Source organism: Mesoplodon densirostris, chromosome 6, assembly GCF_025265405.1.
Source record: "Mesoplodon densirostris isolate mMesDen1 chromosome 6, mMesDen1 primary haplotype, whole genome shotgun sequence".
Lineage (NCBI taxonomy): Eukaryota > Metazoa > Chordata > Mammalia > Artiodactyla > Ziphiidae > Mesoplodon > Mesoplodon densirostris.
Window position 1 is genome coordinate 109,183,325 of NC_082666.1, and position 19,843 is coordinate 109,203,167.

Below are 19,843 nucleotides of genomic sequence, written 5' to 3' on the forward strand. Positions count from 1 at the left end.
CTTTAAAACCCAAATGCAGTGAAACCGATTTTCTCTCTCACTCAAATCACTTTCTCCTCAAAACTGTAATTTTACCTCTGTGTAGCTCAATTGTTTGTTATACTCTAATGACAACAGATTCTTAAATATACTCATCTTTGTATCTTAATATCCGATAATATGACTGACATTTAACAAACGCTAAACATACTTGACACTTGAATTGATTGAATTGAATTAAACTGAATCAATCACTCTCAAGAACACTAACGATTGTTAGGGTTTCCTGCATCAAGAGTACAAATCACGCTGAATTTTCATAATACTGCTAGTTTTGATTGAGGCACAGCAAACAAGTTTACAACAGATTTCCCCTGTGAAAAGAATAACTTCAGTAAAAGATAACAAATACACTCAGAAGTCCATAAAGGAGGCAGGGTAGTCTAGGGGATTCTGTTCTCATCCAAAGACTTGCTGAGATTTGATTCAGAGGGGAAAGATTGATTTTTCTAGCTTAAGTTAAACGAGGCATGGAACAAATGTCAAAAGCAGGACATAGACTTAGATTCTTCACTGTCACACCAGTAAAGTTACCATCCTTCCATCTCCTTGAGAACAAACAAGAAAGCCTGCTGTGGACCGTGAACAAAACAACAACTGTGAATTTACACAGCTCCTTAAACTTCTAAGCTGTGTACTGAGAGTGAATTAGAGGTCTCCTCCAGATAGCATTGCAAATGAGCGTTATTTTATTTTCACCAAGCCTTTCAGGTGATACATGCGACAAAATCAGCAAAGTCAGTACTCACTGTGGCAGACAAAGTAACTATTATGTATCTGTCCTAAAAGTTCCTGTGATGTTCTGGCTAGTTTTGCTTAAGTACTATTTATAATATTTATGAGAAAGGAGGACAAAAATGAACCTGATGCTTCTGTGGAGAAGGAATTCCCTGGCTGAGCAGAAAAGCCTGCCAAAGTTTTGGTGTTTCTTGTTTGTTTGAAACAAGACTGAAGGACCATATAATGCAAGATGAAGCCATTAACAGTTAAAAGGGAGAGGACACACTAAAGAGACTCAGCCAGGGCCCTGGTAAATTATCAACAATTGTGGGCTTTCTTAGTGAGAGTCTAGGATTTGAGAAATTCATGAGGAGAAAAGGCGGAGGTCCCTGGGCACCTGAAAATGAGAATTGCTGCATTGAACTAGGCTGACTTTGGCATGGCATTTTGAAGAAGGCAGTCATATGGAATGTAACGAATAAATAGAGCATATCAGAGCCTGAAAACCTGAGAATAGGCTCATGTGGGTGAAACGAGGTGAAGCACGGTGCTTGGTACACTATAAACCCTCAGTAACATTGGCTGGTTTTGAATGAAATGAAACCTAACCTGAATCCAGTCCCTACTCGGTAACAGCGGGGAAGATAATGGGTGCCTAGGCAACGTCTAGCAAGTTCTGGGCTAGAGGCGGCTCCCAACTGTTGCGTCACCAGGGGCCACAGAACTGAGTCGGGAAGGGAGAAGGGAGGAATCTGTGCGGAGGGTCATCCGACTGAGTCGGAACCGGACACTCTGGCAGGAAGTAGAAAGCGAAGAAAACGAAACGACCATTGGTGAATTTCAACACCACGTCGTGAATTTCAGATAATTTTCCACTTGTTTATTAAGATGGAAAACTCGGATTCCAACGATGAAGGAGATGGAGTTTCGGCCCAACACATAAGTCAAACGGACCGATTGGTTCGGGAAGAAGATTTCTCCAGGTTCGTAAATAATCTGAGTGAAGAAGATTACGAACTTATGAGAGACAACAATCTTCTAGGCATTCCAGGTGAAAGTACGGAAGAAGAGTTGCTGAGAAGACTTCAGCTAATTAAAGGAAACGCACCACAAGACTCAGATGAAAATACAGGTATATTCTGCTTTTGGAGGGAATAGGATGGGATGAATAAGGAACTTCATAATAGGAAATAGTAACTTCATAATAGTAAATAGTAAATTATACAGAAGTGACTTACATTAATTTGGTAAGTAACTTCTCATAAAAAGAACTGGCATTTACTTGATTTTTGGTGAGCATGTCAAGGTATGTTTGTTTGTTTTCCTGATTCACATTTGGGTTGTTTTAATTGGGAAACAGTGCAAAGTAGCCTATTTGTATTTTTCTTGGTTTTCTACCTCAACTGAAAGTCCCTCCTACTTCCTGAATTATTTTTTCTACATAGACATGTAAAAAAAGCACACAGAAATATTCTCCACTGGGGACAATTGTGCTCTCTTCAACACCTGGGGACATTTGACAATGGCTAGAGATATTTTTGGTTGTCACAGGGGAGGCATGGGTGTTACTAGCATCTAGTGGGCAGAGGCCAGGGATGCTGCCAAAGATCCCACAATGCACAGGATAGCTCCCCAAAACAAAGAATTGTCCAGCACCAAAATGTCAATAGTGCTAAGGCTGAGAAACCCTGCTCGAACCTCAGGTCTGGTGCCTTGCCTCCCAGTGTGAAGTAGAGGATTTTGCTGTCTAATGAAGAGGATACTATAATACTTTGGCTCTTGAATATGGTCTTATATGTACCATGCTAGGTTCAGTCTATTCATTTGATCTGACCTTCAATTTAATGTCAATTAAAAATCTTGGTAACATTAAGAAGTATTCAAAATGCAAACACTTTTAAACCTATAAAACTTGTTTATGTTTGGGCAATAACCTTATATTTTAAAATAGATTATCTATTATCAAAAGCACATAAGTGAAGAGCCTACAAGTAGTCATGTTGGAGACTCATGAAAATTAGACAATAATGTAAATTGAACTAAACTACTAGCATTGTACCTTAACTGGTGTTTACCTTGTTTAATTGCATTAGTGTTTTGACAGTGGACTGAAAAAAAAGTCTCTTGACATTCCTCCGACAGTGGTACACAGGGCTGTGTATATGATGAAATACTGAAAAATAGACTTCCTCCAGATTCCCTTTTTAAAAAATTCTCTAAGTTTATCTAGGATTAGCTCACTCTTTTTGGATGGAATCGAAACTTTTCTACCTTTACTTATAAATCTACACAGTGCAGTTTATAAAATATTAACTCTATAAATGTGAAATCAGTTGAAAACATCTGAGTATTTAAGTTCTCATTTTTTGTTTGTTTTTGAAACAAAGTTTCAGAGTGCTATTTTATGATGGTTCTAATTTTGGTGGTTCTTTTATGCACCCTCCCCATTTTTTTTGTTAACAGACAGAGGAGACTCTTCAGATGACGTGTCTAGTGGTGACTCTCTAATAGACTGGCTTAACTGTTCTGGACAAACTGAAAATATGACAAGTGGACAAAGAGAAAACCAATCTTGGAGAGAAGAGAGCCTAATTAATCCTAAAAGTGATCAGTTCATATTCAGTTTAGAAATAAATGTTAACCTTGATAATGGGAGTCCAAATCCAGAGAATGAATATGTAGCATCTGCAAGACTTCCCAGAAGAGAAAATATGGAAGACAGCCAAAGGCAAGTGGAAAGTCCACAATCTGAATCAATATTTACAAGACCATCTATGTCTGAACAAGATACAACTGAAACATTAATGGAATTCCCACCTACCACAAGTCAGAGAAGAGCAAGAAGTAGGAGCCCAGAGTATCGGAGAACCAGAGGAAGAATTGAAAGTTGGTCGCCTCCACGTTCACTTAGGGAAATTGTACAAAGACTTAATCATAGTATACCCTCTCAGAATTTTGAGCAGCCTCTGCTAAGTGAGAATGCGAGATTTTCTAGAACTGAGCACCAAGAAATATTGAGACAGCAAATGACTGGATTTGAGTTGCAAAATAGCGGTCTTATTGAAACTTCTAGAACAAGGAATGCCGTTCATGGAGAAAATTCTCCAGATACAACCAGCAGTGGTGAATCTTGGGGAATGTGGGAAATATATCCAACCATAACCTTCAATCTTGAAGTAGGACAAGTTCATTCTGGAGCATATTCTCAGAGAGACAGCAGAGCTAGTAGAACTCAGTTAACATCTGAGACACCAAACAACACTGTCACTTCTGAAAGTGAACGAGGACTGAGGCATATGTATTCACATTCTGAGCAGGCAGGTGTGAGAGCTTATGTCAATACCATTAGAAATCCCGTTTGCAGAACTTTAAATACTAGATTAAATGATACAACATCTGTTCCAATTCAGAGCACGTTAAGGCAGACAATGGCAGAATTTAGTAACTCAAGTAACCTTATGGACAGTGACAGTAATTTAGAGCATAGTGTCTCACCTCCAAGTCAAAACATGGAATGGTTAGAGTCACCTAATGGTAGTAGTAGTGGTACATTTGGTTGTGATTCAAATGCTAGCTATGATACCCATTCAAGTTCCACAATGATTTGCCATTCACGCCCCAATTGTATGTCTAGTTCCAGTTCTAGTCCTATTTCCGGTTCCAGCTCAAGTGATGAAAATTCAGGAATTAGCTCACTGATGTTTGAAGGCAGTGAAGAGACAAACTTATCATCAGACTTATCATCAGAGACCAGCCAAGGGGGTAGACAAATTATCCTTGACAGTAATTTAGAGCATAGTGTCTCACCTCCAAGTCAAAACATGGAATGGCTAGAGTCATCTAATGGTAGTAGTAGTGGTATATTTGGTTCTGATTCAAATGCTAGCTATGATACCCATTCAAGTTTCACACTGATTTGTCATCCACGCCCCAATTGTATGTCTAGTTCCAGTTCTAGTCCTATTTCCGGTTCCAGCTCAAGTGATGAAAATTCAGGAATTAGCTCACTGATGTTTGAAGGCAGTGAAGAAACAAACTTATCATCAGACTTATCATCAGAGACCAACCAATGGGATCGACAAATTATCCTTGACAGTAATTTAGAGCATAGTGTCTCACCTCCAAGTCAAAACATGGAATGGTTAGAGTCATCTAATGGTAGTAGTAGTGGTATATTTGGCTCTGATTCAAATGCTAGCTATGATACCCATTCAAGTTCCACACTGATTTGTCATTCACGCCCCAGTTGTATGTCTAGTTCCAGTTCTAGTCCTATTTCCGGTTCCAGCTCAAGTGATGAAAATTCAGGAATTTGCTCACTGATGTTTGAAGGCAGTGAAGAGACAAACTTATCATCAGACTTATCATCAGAGACCAGCCAAGGGGGTAGACAAATTATCCTTGACAGTAATTTAGAGCATAGTGTCTCACCTCCAAGTCAAAACATGGAATGGCTAGAGTCATCTAATGGTAGTAGTAGTGGTATATTTGGTTCTGATTCAAATGCTAGCTATGATACCCATTCAAGTTTCACACTGATTTGTCATTCACGCCCCAATTGTATGTCTAGTTCCAGTTCTAGTCCTATTTCCGGTTCCAGCTCAAGTGATGAAAATTCAGGAATTAGCTCACTGATGTTTGAAGGCAGTGAAGAAACAAACTTATCATCAGACTTATCATCAGAGACCAGCCAAGGGGGTAGACAAATTATCCTAATAATATCTGATGAAAGTGACTCTGGGTCCTCCCATAATCTGCAACAGTTTTTCCTCTTAAATGAAGATGATCTATACCAAACTACAGGACTCACCAAAGCACAGATTGACAGCTTGGCTGTAAGATCTTTTGGTGAAAATGATGCACTAAAAGCCTGTAGCATTTGCCTTACAGAGTACACAGAAAACAGCAAGCTTCGCATACTACCTTGCTCCCATGAATATCACATTCACTGCATTGATCGCTGGCTGTCTGAGAACTCTACGTGTCCGATTTGTCGTAGGCAAGTAGTGGATTCCAATGAGAGTGAAAATCCTGATCGATGAATTCTCAGCTATATAAAGTGTTATAGGGCTTCCCTGGTGGCGCAGGGCTTGAGAGTCGGCCTGCCGACGCAGGGGACTGACAATAAAAATTAATTTCACACCATAGCAGTTCACTGAATTTCAATAAAAACTTAGCATGTGCACTGGGTTGGGATGTTCCTGATTCCATGGGAGAAATGTCTTAATATGATATAATGAATCTAGATAGATCCTAGTAGTATTATCTCGTCATGTAAACCCCAGACATCTCTTAGCCCTGTTCAATCTGGTTGTGCATGCAAAGAAACAGAAACCCAACCAAATATCAATAATTAAGAAGCCATTTAAGACTACATTAGAGTCATTCACATAAAGAAGTCATGTTACATTCCTAGAATGCCATAAAAAGCTTTGAAACCCTTCTCTTCCTATCTCTCTCCACAGCAGTTTATCCCACCTCCCTAACACTACCTTAACGTTTCGCCTATTCCCCACTACCAATGTATCAGTCAGTTCTAGCTAAAAACTGATGGCACACTTTAAAAGAGTGATGGAATAGCATTTAATGAAGAGACTAAAGTGTGTAAAGAATGAAGGGAAACCAAGAGATGATGAAGTACCCTGAGGCTAGCAGCTGTGAGAAGCCAGTATTATAACCACTAGGTTTGAAGGGGCATAGAGAGATAGCAGTTCCTGCAACCCAGAATGTCTTCGAGTTATAGGAGAAGCCCACCCAACAAGAGATGTAACCTTAGAAAATGGCATCCACTGCCAACCTAAAGTTTGGAAGGGGGCAGATCATGGAAATAAATACCCTTGCCTTCTTTCCTCCTGACTTCTAATCACTTATCAGTAGTTCATATTAACCAAACCCAACCTGAAGACACAGAGAGACTGGTCCATGAAGCTGATAAAGATCAGCCTCCTGGAATCACGAAGCAGGGTTAAGAAGGATGGCGAGTAGATCCGGTAAGCAAATCAGAGACCATCTACCACAACCAGCATTCCCAACTCTCTTCAAACCCAGCCTGTGTATGCTTTCTTGCCTCTTCCGCTTCCGCTTGTTCTCTATTCCACTCTATGACTCAGCTCTTTAACAACCCTCTCTATTTTCCTTTCATTTACTCAGATCTTGTATTTTTAAAAGTGATAAGATGACAAAGCCTTAGAACTTAATTACCTTTCTCTTAAACATGTCACACTTTGATTTGCTGTGATTGTAAACAACTAAGGATAAAGGGCAGTTATAGGTATGTCTTTAATTTTTGCTTCTTCAATATATTCAAGCTTCAATTTCTTTCTATATATGTTTAGTTCATATAATTAATTTTTAAAACAGATTCTAATTTCTTTTAAAGGGTTTTATGGTTTATATATGACTCAATCATATGATTAAGAGTGAATTCATGTGAATGACCCAAAGTAGCCAATTGCTGCTTGGAGCCTCACAAGCTGCAATATGAAAGCCTTAAAGGTAAAACTTGGCTTCAAGAAACATGTCTACATAGTTCAATTCTAACTGTCCCCAGTAAAACCATCACCCAAAACCCCGAGTATTTGAAATCAAAATTTAGGTCATGCTTCCTTCCAACCTAAACATAGTGAAGGATTTTTCTCCTACTTCAGCCTGAAGACTATTTTTGGGGGGTTGTATTGGCCAGTCCAGAAAATTTTGCTTAAATTTTTCAATCCTGGTATAGGTGAGAGTACATTGTATTATGACCTAAAGCAATAATCAGAAATTTTGTGCAATGTGCAACCTATACAAATGTAGGCAGTGTTAAGTATACACCTTCTCTAAAAAGTTAAAGTCAGCAACATCACTGACCTTTCTTTTCTCTGTGAATTGCTGGCAGCCACAGTATTTGCACATAACTACAAAATATAAATGGGGAGTGGTGGTGAAGTTTTTGAAAACATCTTTGAGGTAGTATATTTTTCACACAGAAGATATCTGCATGGCCAGAAATGAAGGCTTGGCTCAAACCTCTGAAATTTACATTAACTTCTGAAAGTTGTTTGAATAGTCTGATTTTTAGGAAGTATTTTTGATATCAGATATACTTCACTTAAAGTGAGTAGAATAATTATAACAGTACTTGGCTTTCATGCTATCCTAACAGATTAAAACCTTCCAAAGGATGATAATTGCTTAATTAATGCTTCAGTACATTCACGTGCACCTTCTGTGGTCGACAGAATTCTAAGATGATGCCCAATGATCTTTGTAGGAGCCCCTCCCCTTGAGTATGAGACCTGTGAATGTGATGGACTATCATTCCCATTATTAGATTATGTTATATAGCACAGTTGATTGGGAGCTTATCCAGAGTGAGCCTGACCTAATCAGGTGAGCACTTAAAAGGCACACAGAGGACTTCTAATCCAGATAAGATGATTTATACTTCCCTCTCCCTGCTCCCCCTTTATACGCACAACTATATATCCTGGAAATAATATGAGACAACCAAAGGAGACCTCTGAAAGGTCTAGAGAAGGTGAATTGCCTAGGGACCCTCAGAATGGATGAACAGCCTCATGGCAGGGCACCTTATGACCCTCTACCAACAAAAAAATGTGATCCAGGCCCAGCATTTCCTAACTCCCAACTTAGTAACAGGAAGTGGCTCAAAGAGGCTCTTCCTCCATCACATCAAATGGGAATCCCCCAAACACCAGGCGAGCCTTGCAGAACCTGCAACGACGAACAATTGGAAGCCCTGATGACAATAAGTGACCAGGGAAAGTGCTTTCCTTCCCCACTGGGCCTGAGATCCCCCTTCACCACCCAGACACATCAGTGGCTAAGGGTCCCAGCAAAAGTGCTCCTACCACAAAAAGCTCCCACCTGGACAATGCTCTCCTCAGATGGGCCTGAGGCTCCTCTCCCCTCCCCAGAAACATCAGGCAACTTGCTGGTACCGGCAACGGAGATCCCTCCACAGAAAGCTCTCAACCTGGTAAGCACCCTCCACTCCTTAGAGTCCAGGGAGACCCTGTCACAAGTGCCTGGCCCAGGGAGGACTCTTCATCACGTGTTCCAGAGATTCCCTTCCCTCACCAGAAGCACCAAGTGCCGTATCCTGGGGAAGCTACTTTAGACCCCATAAGCAGCATGAGAAGGGACCAGAGGTAACCCCACCTGCATAAGAGAAACAGACCATAAGAGTACCACAAAGGGTCAGAAAATTAGGTTATCATGGAACCACCATCCATAAAAGTACAGGAAATGTGTGCCAAACCTATAAAGAGTGAATGCCTGCTAAAAATTAAAAAAAACAAAACACTTTAAATAGGGACCAAAGTATCCTAACATAATAGCCAAAATGTCCAAAAGACAATAAAATATCACTACTTATACCAAGAACCAGATACATGACAGCTTGAATAAGATGTGACAGATGATGCCAACAGAGATGAATTAGATGTTAGAATTATCTGACAAGGGTTTAAAAATGCTGATTTCAGACCTTTAAGACCTCAAACACAGAACCTAGTCACTCCATGCCAGTATCCCAACCTGTAGAACTGTGAGCTAATAAAGGGATGCTGTTTTAAGCCATTACATTTGTACTAATTTCTTATGCAGCAACAGACAACTAATACAACTTCTCATCTAGGATCCATCCTGTACCTAGAAAATGATTATAATGAGTCCTAGACAAGTAAATGGCTTAATGTCTTGGTTCTAGGCCCACTATAACATTCTATTCTACCATTTTTCCCAAAAATGGAATCCCTAATTCCTGCTACTGAAGCTGCTAGAAGACAGTATCCTTCCTGTTTGAACAACCACCAATATCGTATCGCTCTAACTTTACTTCACATCACCCTATCTCATTCTACCAGTGTATGCTGCTTATATCATAAACCCAATTTAACACTCTGACTTTGAAACTATATAGCCACTTATTTTTCTCTCAAAGCGATTGCTGAGTATTATATTGCTCTTCCAAATCATATTCCTCTCTGTCTGCCCTGACAAATCAGAAATGGAGAAGATTTGTACCTGAATCTTCTGAGCTCAACCTGATACGTTTTTTACGTTACAGTATATCAGTTTAAATACACAGCATCACTGTGGTTGTGAGCATAAATATTTCCATCTTAAGAATTTTCTCTGTATTTTCTTGGTAGTTTTTAAAACATTTGTTTATTTTGGCCTAATTCCAAAAAAAACCCTTGTCTGAATAACAAATTCTTTTTGAAAGTAGTTATAGCCTGTGGATAAGTTTTTGATAGCAATATAAAGTCTATCTTTTTTGGCTAACCATGAAAATAAGTTGTGCTCTCAATATTCCATGAAGAATTAAGTATAAAGATTCTTTTGTTAATGCAAACAAGCCTGAGCATCGAACAACATGAACATCAAAACACTGCATGTACTGGAAAGTTCACAAAGAAATGTGACGTTTCTGTTAAGTAATATTACTTGTTATCCATATACAATACTTTGAGATCTTCAGTATCTTCTTTACTACAATTAACCAAACATTTCATGTCTTTTCATTATTTGAGAGGTGAATGTATACTCCCTTCAATGAGAAGTTCCTGGTATGAGAATTTCGAATGGAAACTGAACTGCATTTCTTTTCTGTGACTTCATTTAAGATTTGAAAATTCTTTACCATCCTAACTCAGGCTTTCTCCCTATGAAATAAGAGGCTCTCCTTTGTGTGATATTCAAAACTCTCCATTTTTAAGCATCAAGCCAGCATCTTTAACATCACTGCAAAAATGTGGGGATTTGGAAAAGCATGTTGGGGAAAATCCTTTTTCTCTCATCCACCATTCGTAGAGGACAGACACTAATTATAAGCCAACTCTGGGCTCTGGGTTCTCCATTCTCACATCACTAGTCACAACACAGTTATCTACCACCCCTGGCCTTGTCATCTTCTATTCTGGAAGTGTATTTTTTTTTCTTTAGTATCACTTGTGACTATCTAAAACATTTTTTATTTATCTTGTGCTTGTTTTCTTCCCCATTCCTATCCCAAAATCGAAGTTCCAAAAGATCTTTCTTTTTTTTTTAAATTACTACTACATTTCTAAAAACTAGAACAGTTACTGGCATACACACACACACACACACACACTGCTTCAGAATTTTTGGCCACTGTGAGCATCCCAGACTTATTTTTCACCCTTTATTCTCCAAAGAAAACCTATTTTAATACTGTTACCTACCATCCTGGATTTGATGTATTTCAACCTAGATCTCTCTCACTTACTTAACATATTTGTATAGGGTTTCTTGCCTATTAAGTTATAATATCTGCCAACCCTTTTCTAAATCACTATTTCAGGCATTCAACGCTGACCAAGAATGTGCCATGCCCGATGCTGGGTGCTAGGGTTATAGTTACGCAGTACAGCACTTATCATGAAGAAATGTATTACATTTTAAAGAAGGCAGATGAATAAACATACAGTAACACTCTATGTCAGGGATGCCCTGACACAGATTCAGATACAGGATAAAATGGAATGATCTAGGAGGAGAAATCTACACTAATAATTCAAACCTCCTTAAAGTTGGGTTATATCTGAGTTGTATCTTACAGGACTAGTAGCAATTAGCCAATGAAATGAAGTCATTAATTTTATTCTAAGCAAAATAAACACTGCATGCAACAGTAAAGATGCATTGAAAATTTAGGGCTCAGTAAACAGTAAGTATGAATCATCATGCTCTGGGGTAGAAGAGGAAGAGATGTAAGTACATTAGCAAGAAATGAAGAGATGAGGCCAAAGACGCAACAAGTGGTATTGTGTATCAGGCTGAAGAGTTGAACTAGATCTTCTAAGCAATGCACAGTCAACACGATTTTTCTAATAGGAATAAAATTTTTCAATTTTTAGAATGGTCATACTAGCAGGGATATGAACAGATTGTCAAAATTTAGATTGTCCCACTTACGGAGTTATGGCTTTAACTGGAAGAAAAAAGTAGAAAGTCCTGATATAATGGTGAGACAGTTGAGATATGGATACATGTATATTCAAGTAGTATTAAAGAAGCACAATAAAATTTGGTGGCTGCTTGGATAATTTAAAGATGACCTTAAGTTTCTGGTTTAGGTGACTGAGTAGATGGTGAGAAGTTCCACTGATATAAGAAATGCAATATAACTTGTTTGTCATAGTAGAGGAATAGATGACAATTCAGATGGAATCTCTGAGATTTGAGATGTCAGAGTGATATTTTAGTGGCAATGTTCATCTCGCTATCACGGAATATCAAGTATGCTTCTAAAATTAGGATAAAGATGCCAGACTGAAGTCAAAGAAGTATGAGGTATTGCCTGTGAAAGTAGGTTCCATGGTAGTAGTGGAGGGAGATGGATGGAATCCTTTGCAACAGGAGCAATTATAAAGAAGACAGACATAAAGAAGCTAGCAAAGATAATCAAGACAGAAAAATGAGAGGTGTAAAGATAATCATAAACACAGAGCTCACGGTCTTCATTCGTAAATATGAAGAGAAAACAAAATATCTCTAGATGTTAAGAAGAATGCAAACTCCTAGGAAAGCAAGGGTTTTGTAATTTTCACTACAATAGACATAGCACCCAAAAAATACTGCCTTGCCCAAAGTCGATGTTCCATAAATATTTGTTGAGATATTTGAGATAGGCATGACATAAGAGAGAATAAGATAAATATTAAAAATAGCAAAATAAATCCTGGGAGAAATAGGAATAATTCATGGACTAGGAAAGAACCTGAAAGGCTTAGTTTTACCATGAACAGATGGAGGTCTGCCACTATTCTAAACACATACAAATGTTGAAAGAATAAGTCTTTGGCAGGAACTGTAACAAACACACTGGCCATTATAGATCACCTGGAAACAGTCTTTACATATCTTTTTTAAAAGAAAGAATTGGTAAGAGGGTGGTTAAATGCCTTTCTGTCAGGCTTTTTGTTTGGAGAAAAAGGTGTAGGTGAAGTAACTCTGCCCCACATAGACTTTCAGTCTACGTCTCCCTCTTGCCATCCTGAGTTACTCAGGAGTTCTGCTGGGCACATATATATCTCAGAAGCTGAAGCCCCCTCCTTGCATATTATAGCAGTGGGCTTCCCTTTCTTTCAGATTTCACCGTTATTATGATAGGTTTTTGAGAGGCAAAGGTAATGGCTACGTATGCTTACATTCACAAACATCTTGAAGCAGAGCCCATTTTCTTTTGTATTTTGAAATCCAATATAAAGGAATTTAAAAATTCAGCAAGAGGGAAAGGGTTTCAGAGTATTTGAACTTGAAAGAGTATATACCCATAACTTCATTTTTGCAAGAAAATTAGCTTCTTGAAATCTTATGCAATTGCTGCCATGGTCATTGTATTAATTTTAAGTTGTAATTTTAGAGAACCCTTACAAATTAGTTTAAAGGCTAGAAAGGAATTTATTGACTCACAATACAACAAAGTTTGAAAGTGCTGATACTTTCAGACACAGGTAAGTGTGGGGGCCCAAAGGATATAAATAGAAAATGTTTCTCTGACTTGGATATTCTTCCCTCTGCAGTTTGTTTTGTTTGTTTTGTTTTGTTTTGTTTTGTATTATTTTGGGGAAACCTTTCTCCAAGGGGTGGCAAGAAAAATGACCAAACGCAACTCTATTTTTGTATATTACCAATTTACTGAACCCAGGCAAAGAGACAGCCTTTATACAAAAGACTGACTCAGCTTGGGATTTCTGTTAAAACCTCAAGTTCAGGGAATTCTAACTGGCCAGGTCTTGGTCACATGCCCAGCACGAGAATATGGAGGTGGGATCTCCAAGCCAAACCAGATGGAAATGTGGACAAATTCACCAAAAGTAGCAATGAAGGTCTTCTAAGGGTTCTCTTTTGTTTTTCACACTCTTCTGGAATCAATTCTGGTGGTATATATTTTACTAGGAAATAATCAATTTCATCCAGTTTTTAGATTTTTACAGCATATTTATGTTCCGTGCATCATCCTAAATTTAATATATTTCCCTTTGTGTTATTTTTCTTTCTGTTCCTATACTTTATACCTTGGCTTTCTCCATTTTTCCTTGATCACAATATCAAATGACATTCGATAAACTCTATATTAAGGTTTGGTTGGACAAGTAGAACCACTAGAAGGACTTGATTATAGAGATTAAACCTTACATGATAGTGGGGCTTTGTTAAGCAGTCTATGTAAATCCACTGTCCCTGCCTCTTGGTGCCAGTCCTGAAGTCAGTAGGGCTGGATGTCAGGAATGAGAGATGATCTGAAGTTAGAAGATCAAGGATAAGCTGGAACCTTCAAAGATAAGCTATAATCCAACTAGAAAAATGAACTGAACACCATATTAAAAGGATTATACATCATGGCCAAGTGGGATTTATGTGTAAAATGGTTCAACAGACAAAAATCAATCAATGTGATACACCACATTAACAGAATGAAGGACAGAAAAACCACATGATCATCTCAATTGATGCAGAAAAAGGCAGAAAAAGTATGTTCATTGGAGTTCAAAACTCCATAGAAAGTTTAAATAACATATTTGATAAAACTGAATTTGAATTTTATAAGTTGAAAATAAGCCAGAAAAAATGATGAGATTAAATGAAAATGTGAATGCTAAAGGAATAAAAGATAAAACGGAAGACCCACATTCATCTAATAATATTTTTAGAAGGTGAGATTAGAGTGAATTTAACAAGTATTTGAAGAAATAGCACTTCTCAGAGATTAAGTTAGAAATAAATCCTCCGATAAAAGAAGTGCATGGAGTCACCAGTAAAAGAAATAAAAACAAATATATGACTATATCCTGTATCGTATACCTCACCTCAGCCTGATCCTTCCTTTGTTCCACATTAAAAGAATGTGCAACACTGGCAGACTACTTATATATACAATCTGACAGTGTCTCACTGTGTTCATGATTCCAACAAATCTATCCTCCACCTCTCTCCTTACTCCAGCAGGTGAGAATATTCCTAAAGCAACCCTTTCAGTTCTCCCACAGGCTAAACCCATGGATGAATTCTTTCTCCTTTCTTCACATTCCCTCCCCATAATTTTGAGATCCAGTTTACAGAACTTCCTGAGGTCAAATCCCAGCTTGATCATGCATTCTCATATTGAATTGCCATCCTTCCCTGCTTCACTGCTTTTGCCCTGCAATCCGGTTCACTTGCATTGTACTCTCTAATTAAATAATAGCACATAAACTCTTGGCCTGAGGCTCTGCTTTCTGGGGAACCAAGGCTAAAAAACAGCTGGTAAACCACATCACATAATGGCAAAGAGGAAAGTCTACAAAGCAACTTGGAAGAAAGAACGAATATCAAATAAAAAGAACAATGAGACTAGTAGCAATCTTCTCATCAGTAACAATAGATGCCAGAAGATAACTGAAAGCACTATCCTTAAAGTACTAATGGAAAAATCACTCTTAACCTAGAATAGAACATTTAACTAACCATATTAAAAAATGAAAGAGATGACATTTTCAGACAAAGACAGAAATTTCTACCTATAGATCTTCAATACTAAAACTTCCAAGGAATAGGTTTCTTACTGAAGGGAATTAAACTCACCATGAAGAAGTGGGATTAAAGAACAAACTGAGCAAAGAAAGTGATATACATGTAGATAAATCCAAGAAGTTTAACTGTTAAACACTCTGTAATTGTGTGACTAATTTGGGGGCCAAGTCAAAAATAAAGTGCAATTGAATGGAATATGACTCAGCCATAAAAATAAACGAAATTGAGTTATTTGTAGTGAGGTGGATGGACCTAGAGTCTGTCATACAGAGTGAAGTAAGTCAGAAAGAGAAAAAGAAATACCGTATGCTAACACATATATATGGAATCTAAGAAAAAAAGAAAGGTCATGAAGAAACTAGTGGTAAGATGGGAATAAAGACACAGACCTACTAGAGCATGGACTTGAGGATATTGGGAGGGGGAAGGGTAAGCTGTGACAAAGTGAGAGAGTGGCATGGACATATATACACTACCAAACGTAACATAGATAGCTAGTGGGAAGTAGCCGCATAGCACAGGGAGATCAGCTAGGTGGTTTGTGACCACCTAGAGGGGTGGGATAGGGAGGGTGGGAGGGAGGGAGATGCAAGAGGGAAGAGATATGGGAACATATGTATATGTATAACTGATTCACTTTGTTATAAAGCAGAAATTAACACACCATTGTAAAGCAATTATACTCCAATATAGATATTAAAAAAAGAAATTAGAAACTAAAATAATAATAATAATAAATAAGTACAATTAAAATAGAGATGATAATTACATGGAGATGATATAAAATCCAATCAGAACCAATGCTTTGAAACTCATCAATTTTGTTTTCTGTAAGGGTTAGAGCTATTAAATATAAGACTGTGATCACTCAAGTAGGAATGTTAGACCTTTAATTACTAAAAATCTAGAATTAGAATAGATAAACTCCAAATCTGTTGAGGGGAAAAACATAACATTGAATGAAAAATGCAAGTTACAAAAGGAAATATATTATTTATGCAAGTTCAAAATATAAAAGAGTAGAATAGGATTTCTAACTATAAACAAATTCTTGATTTACAAAAATATGGATGCTAGAGTATAGTCAAACTTTAGACAGTGTGGAACTAAGCAGCAAGGAAAATGCCATGGACCTTGAGAGCTCTCATGTGTATCACTAATATTTTATTCTAAAACAAGGTACCAATCAAATAGGGAAAAATCACATCTTGACTCTGAGCTTTGGATATACTAGTGATTCTGTGCTGTTTTATTAAGTTTAAATAGTTGTAAACAGTAAAAGTTAAAAAAAATCTGTAATGGATCAATGTCCTTTACTAAGTCCTGAGTCTTAGATCATGCTTTCTCCTCCTCCTTGGGCCAGTCCTTCTCTCTTCCTCCTTTTCCTTTTATCTCTAGTACCTAACCTTGTATATGGAACATAGTAAGTACACATTAAACATGTGTTGACATGAATAATTCACATGAATGAGCTTTGCAAACTAAAGCCATTATCATAAACATAAACTCCTCACAAAATAGCACAATTGTCTTCCAAGAAGTGAACCACTATAATAAACTCTGTTATGTGCTACAGAGTACCTCAACATTAGTAAATGTGAAAATATGTACCATAATTAGAAAGCTATCTTAAAGAACATTAAAAACAAAAGAAACAATTAACTAGCATCAGTATATTAGGTAAAAATTGCTTTGTTAGATGTCTTTCCAGAAAACTGCTAGACTACAGAAAATTGTAGACAGGAATTTTCTAAATATGATTCTGACGTGAATCCTGTAGACCTATTTTTGCAAATAAAAGTTTCTGTAGAGAAAGTGACATCATATAACACTGGTGGAACCAAAGCTTTTATGACTAAAGTACTTACTGGTGCACAATTATATATAACTTTGGTGGGAGACTATTACATATCTAGCATGCGAAGGTAATCTATTAATCTAAGAGTATAATTTTTAAGAGAGGTGAGAGTAGAAGGCCAATTTTTATGATAGCATAAATGCTATCAGAATTGCACTTGCATTACTATTATAAAGTAGGACACTCGCAGGTACAGAAAAATAGGTTTCTCAAGTGTGGAAGGTGAAAGAAAGAATAATGGAAATTTTACCTTTTTGAACATAAAAATGTGAAATATATGCTTTAGCAATGAAAATGAAACTACAAAATCATCGTTTTTATTAAAAATATTTTCTTTCCAGTTACTAGGTCTTGCTAGAATACTTTTTTTTTTTTTTTTTTTTTTTGCGGTATGCGGGCCTCTCACTGTTGTGGCCTCCCCCGTTGCGGAGCACAGGCTCCGGACGCGCAGGCTCCGGACGCGCAGGCTCAGCGGCCATGGCTCACGGGCCCAGCCGCTCCGCGGCATATGGGATCCTCCCAGACCGGGGCACGAACCCGTATCCCCTGCATCGGCAGGCGGACTCTCAACCACTTGCGCCACCAGGGAGGCCCTAGAATACTTTTAACCAGATCATTTAATTCCCATTTCAATCCATTCTATATACCCGATTTGGTTATGATTTCTAAAAGTAATCTGTATTCCCCCCCACACCGCAATATTGCACACAATATGAAAAGAGAATATTAAGCTTACCGTGAGATTGAGTAAAACCTATCATTATGCAGTGTCCTCATAATGAGATTGCATAGTATAAAAAGAACAAAACAGAATTGAAATAATGTATGAACATCCATATGTTATAGTTAGTTCTACTTGGGTGACACATTATACAATAATTCCGTGAAATTAATTGGAGAGAAATATCTCAAGACTTGAAAAAAAAATCCAAATTCACAGACATTAATCTACTCTAGCATTAATTTTACTACTGTTCTTTAAAAATACTGTGAACCTTTCTTGAAAATCTATTCTAAGTCAAACTCTCTTTCATAGTCAACTATGATTTTTGTACATTTATTCTATGGACTCAAGGAGAGAACTGAATGCTGATATCAGAATGTCCCTTGAGTCCACAGATAGATTCATTGACAATCATCTATATACATAACAAAAAAACATGAGCTGATACTCACTACACGCAACACTTTTGGTATTCATACTTAGAGTGTTTCCTTCAAATTGATGTTCCATAGATTTTTGGTATACAATTATTTATGGAAAAAAGATGAAATATTAAAATCTATAAAATCACATAAATACACATACAGTTGATAATGTCTAAAACAGTTAAACCAAATTTTTAATTCATATTTTATTTTTTGCATTTTTGTGAGAAAAGTATCAAACTCAAAGAAAAGTTGAAAGACCAGTATAATGAATAAATATATCAACTATTAATGTACCACAATGCCAGTTTTCTCTCTCTCTCTCACTCTCCAAACACAGACACACACACACACACACACTCACACACACCTATGTCTCTTTTATCAAACAATCTGATATTAGCCTGAGGATATTATACTTCACCTCTAAATACTTCATTATGCCTGTAATGAGGATACAAACCCATATCACCACTACCACACTTATGAAAATTAACATTAATTCAATTCTATCATCCATTATACAAAAGTGGAGGAAAATTTGGGACCCCAAAATATGCCTCTTTGGCATAAGAATTATTTTAGACTGGTTATTTTTTTTAAAAAGAGCAGACTCAGGAGAAACTCAGAAAACCAAGTAGAAGTTACCCTTTTGTAAAGGACATTTACAAGGGGAAATCTCCATTTGTAAGGGTGTCTCCCCCTCTATATCAGAAAAGGAAGGATGACTCTAAATCTCTAGAAACTCTTATCAGTAGTGAGGAAAATGACTTAAATCTGCATAACAAACATATCTTTATTTACTGTGCTTTGCCCGGTAACCTCCCATAACTGCCCCCCCACACTAAACATCTTCTTTGTCTTTAGCTGGAGATGGTATCTCAGGTGGTGGCTTGGGCCATTTTGGGGAGATACTCAGTTTTCCTGGGTACCTCCCATGTATATAGGAGGTATACCTGTTATTAAAATTCTGTTTGGGGACTTCTCTGGTGGCACAGTGGTTAAGAATCCACCTGCCAATGCAGGGCACATGGGTTCAAGCCCTGGTCCGGGAAGATGCCACATGCTGCGGGGCAACAAAGCCCGTGCACCACAACTACTGAACCTGCGCTCTAGAGCCTGCGAGCCACAACTACTGAAGACCGCATGCCTAGAGCCCGTGCTCTGCCACAAGAGAAGCCACCGCAATGAGAACCCGCGCACTGCAACGAAGAGTATCCCCAACTCACCACAACTAGAGAAAGCCCGCATGCAGCAACAAAGACCCAATGTGGCCAAAAATAAATAAAATAAAATAAATAAATTTATTTTAAAAATTCTCTTTTTATTCCTGTTACTCTGTATTTTATTATAGGAGGATTAAAGGGGAACACATTTTTCTACCCCAAAAGATGTCTCTTTGGCATAAGGATTATTTTGAGCGAAAGATAATCAAAATACATCAGATTCAGGAAAAGCCCTTTACCTGCCCCTCAACAGCTTAAATTTACATTGGAAAGGGAGCCTGTACCAGGAAAAAAGCTATTACCAGAG

General features: G+C 37.7%; 1 protein-coding gene across 1 annotated transcript; it reads left to right on the forward strand.

Moving 5' to 3' along the window:
- Window positions 1-1,647: 1,647 nt before the first annotated feature.
- Window positions 1,648-5,801, forward strand: LOC132491679 (E3 ubiquitin-protein ligase RLIM-like). The gene is made up of 3 exons (XM_060100512.1): window positions 1,648-1,891; window positions 3,223-4,296; window positions 5,218-5,801. Exons 1-3 carry the CDS (start codon window positions 1,648-1,650, stop codon window positions 5,799-5,801), a joined length of 1,902 nt encoding a protein of 633 aa, XP_059956495.1.
- Window positions 5,802-19,843: the final 14,042 nt, after the last annotated feature.

Excerpts from the sequence above, each read along its gene's own strand:
- LOC132491679 (XM_060100512.1), top strand. The coding sequence starts at position 1,648 with ATGGAAAACTCGGATTCCAACGATGAAGGAGATGGAGTTTCGGCCCAA. Across the intron at positions 1,892-3,222 it reads AGACTCAGATGAAAATACAG|ACAGAGGAGACTCTTCAGAT; the intron begins GTATATTCTGCT and ends TTTTGTTAACAG. Across the intron at positions 4,297-5,217 it reads GTTAGAGTCACCTAATGGTA|AGTCATCTAATGGTAGTAGT; the intron begins GTAGTAGTGGTA and ends TGGAATGGCTAG.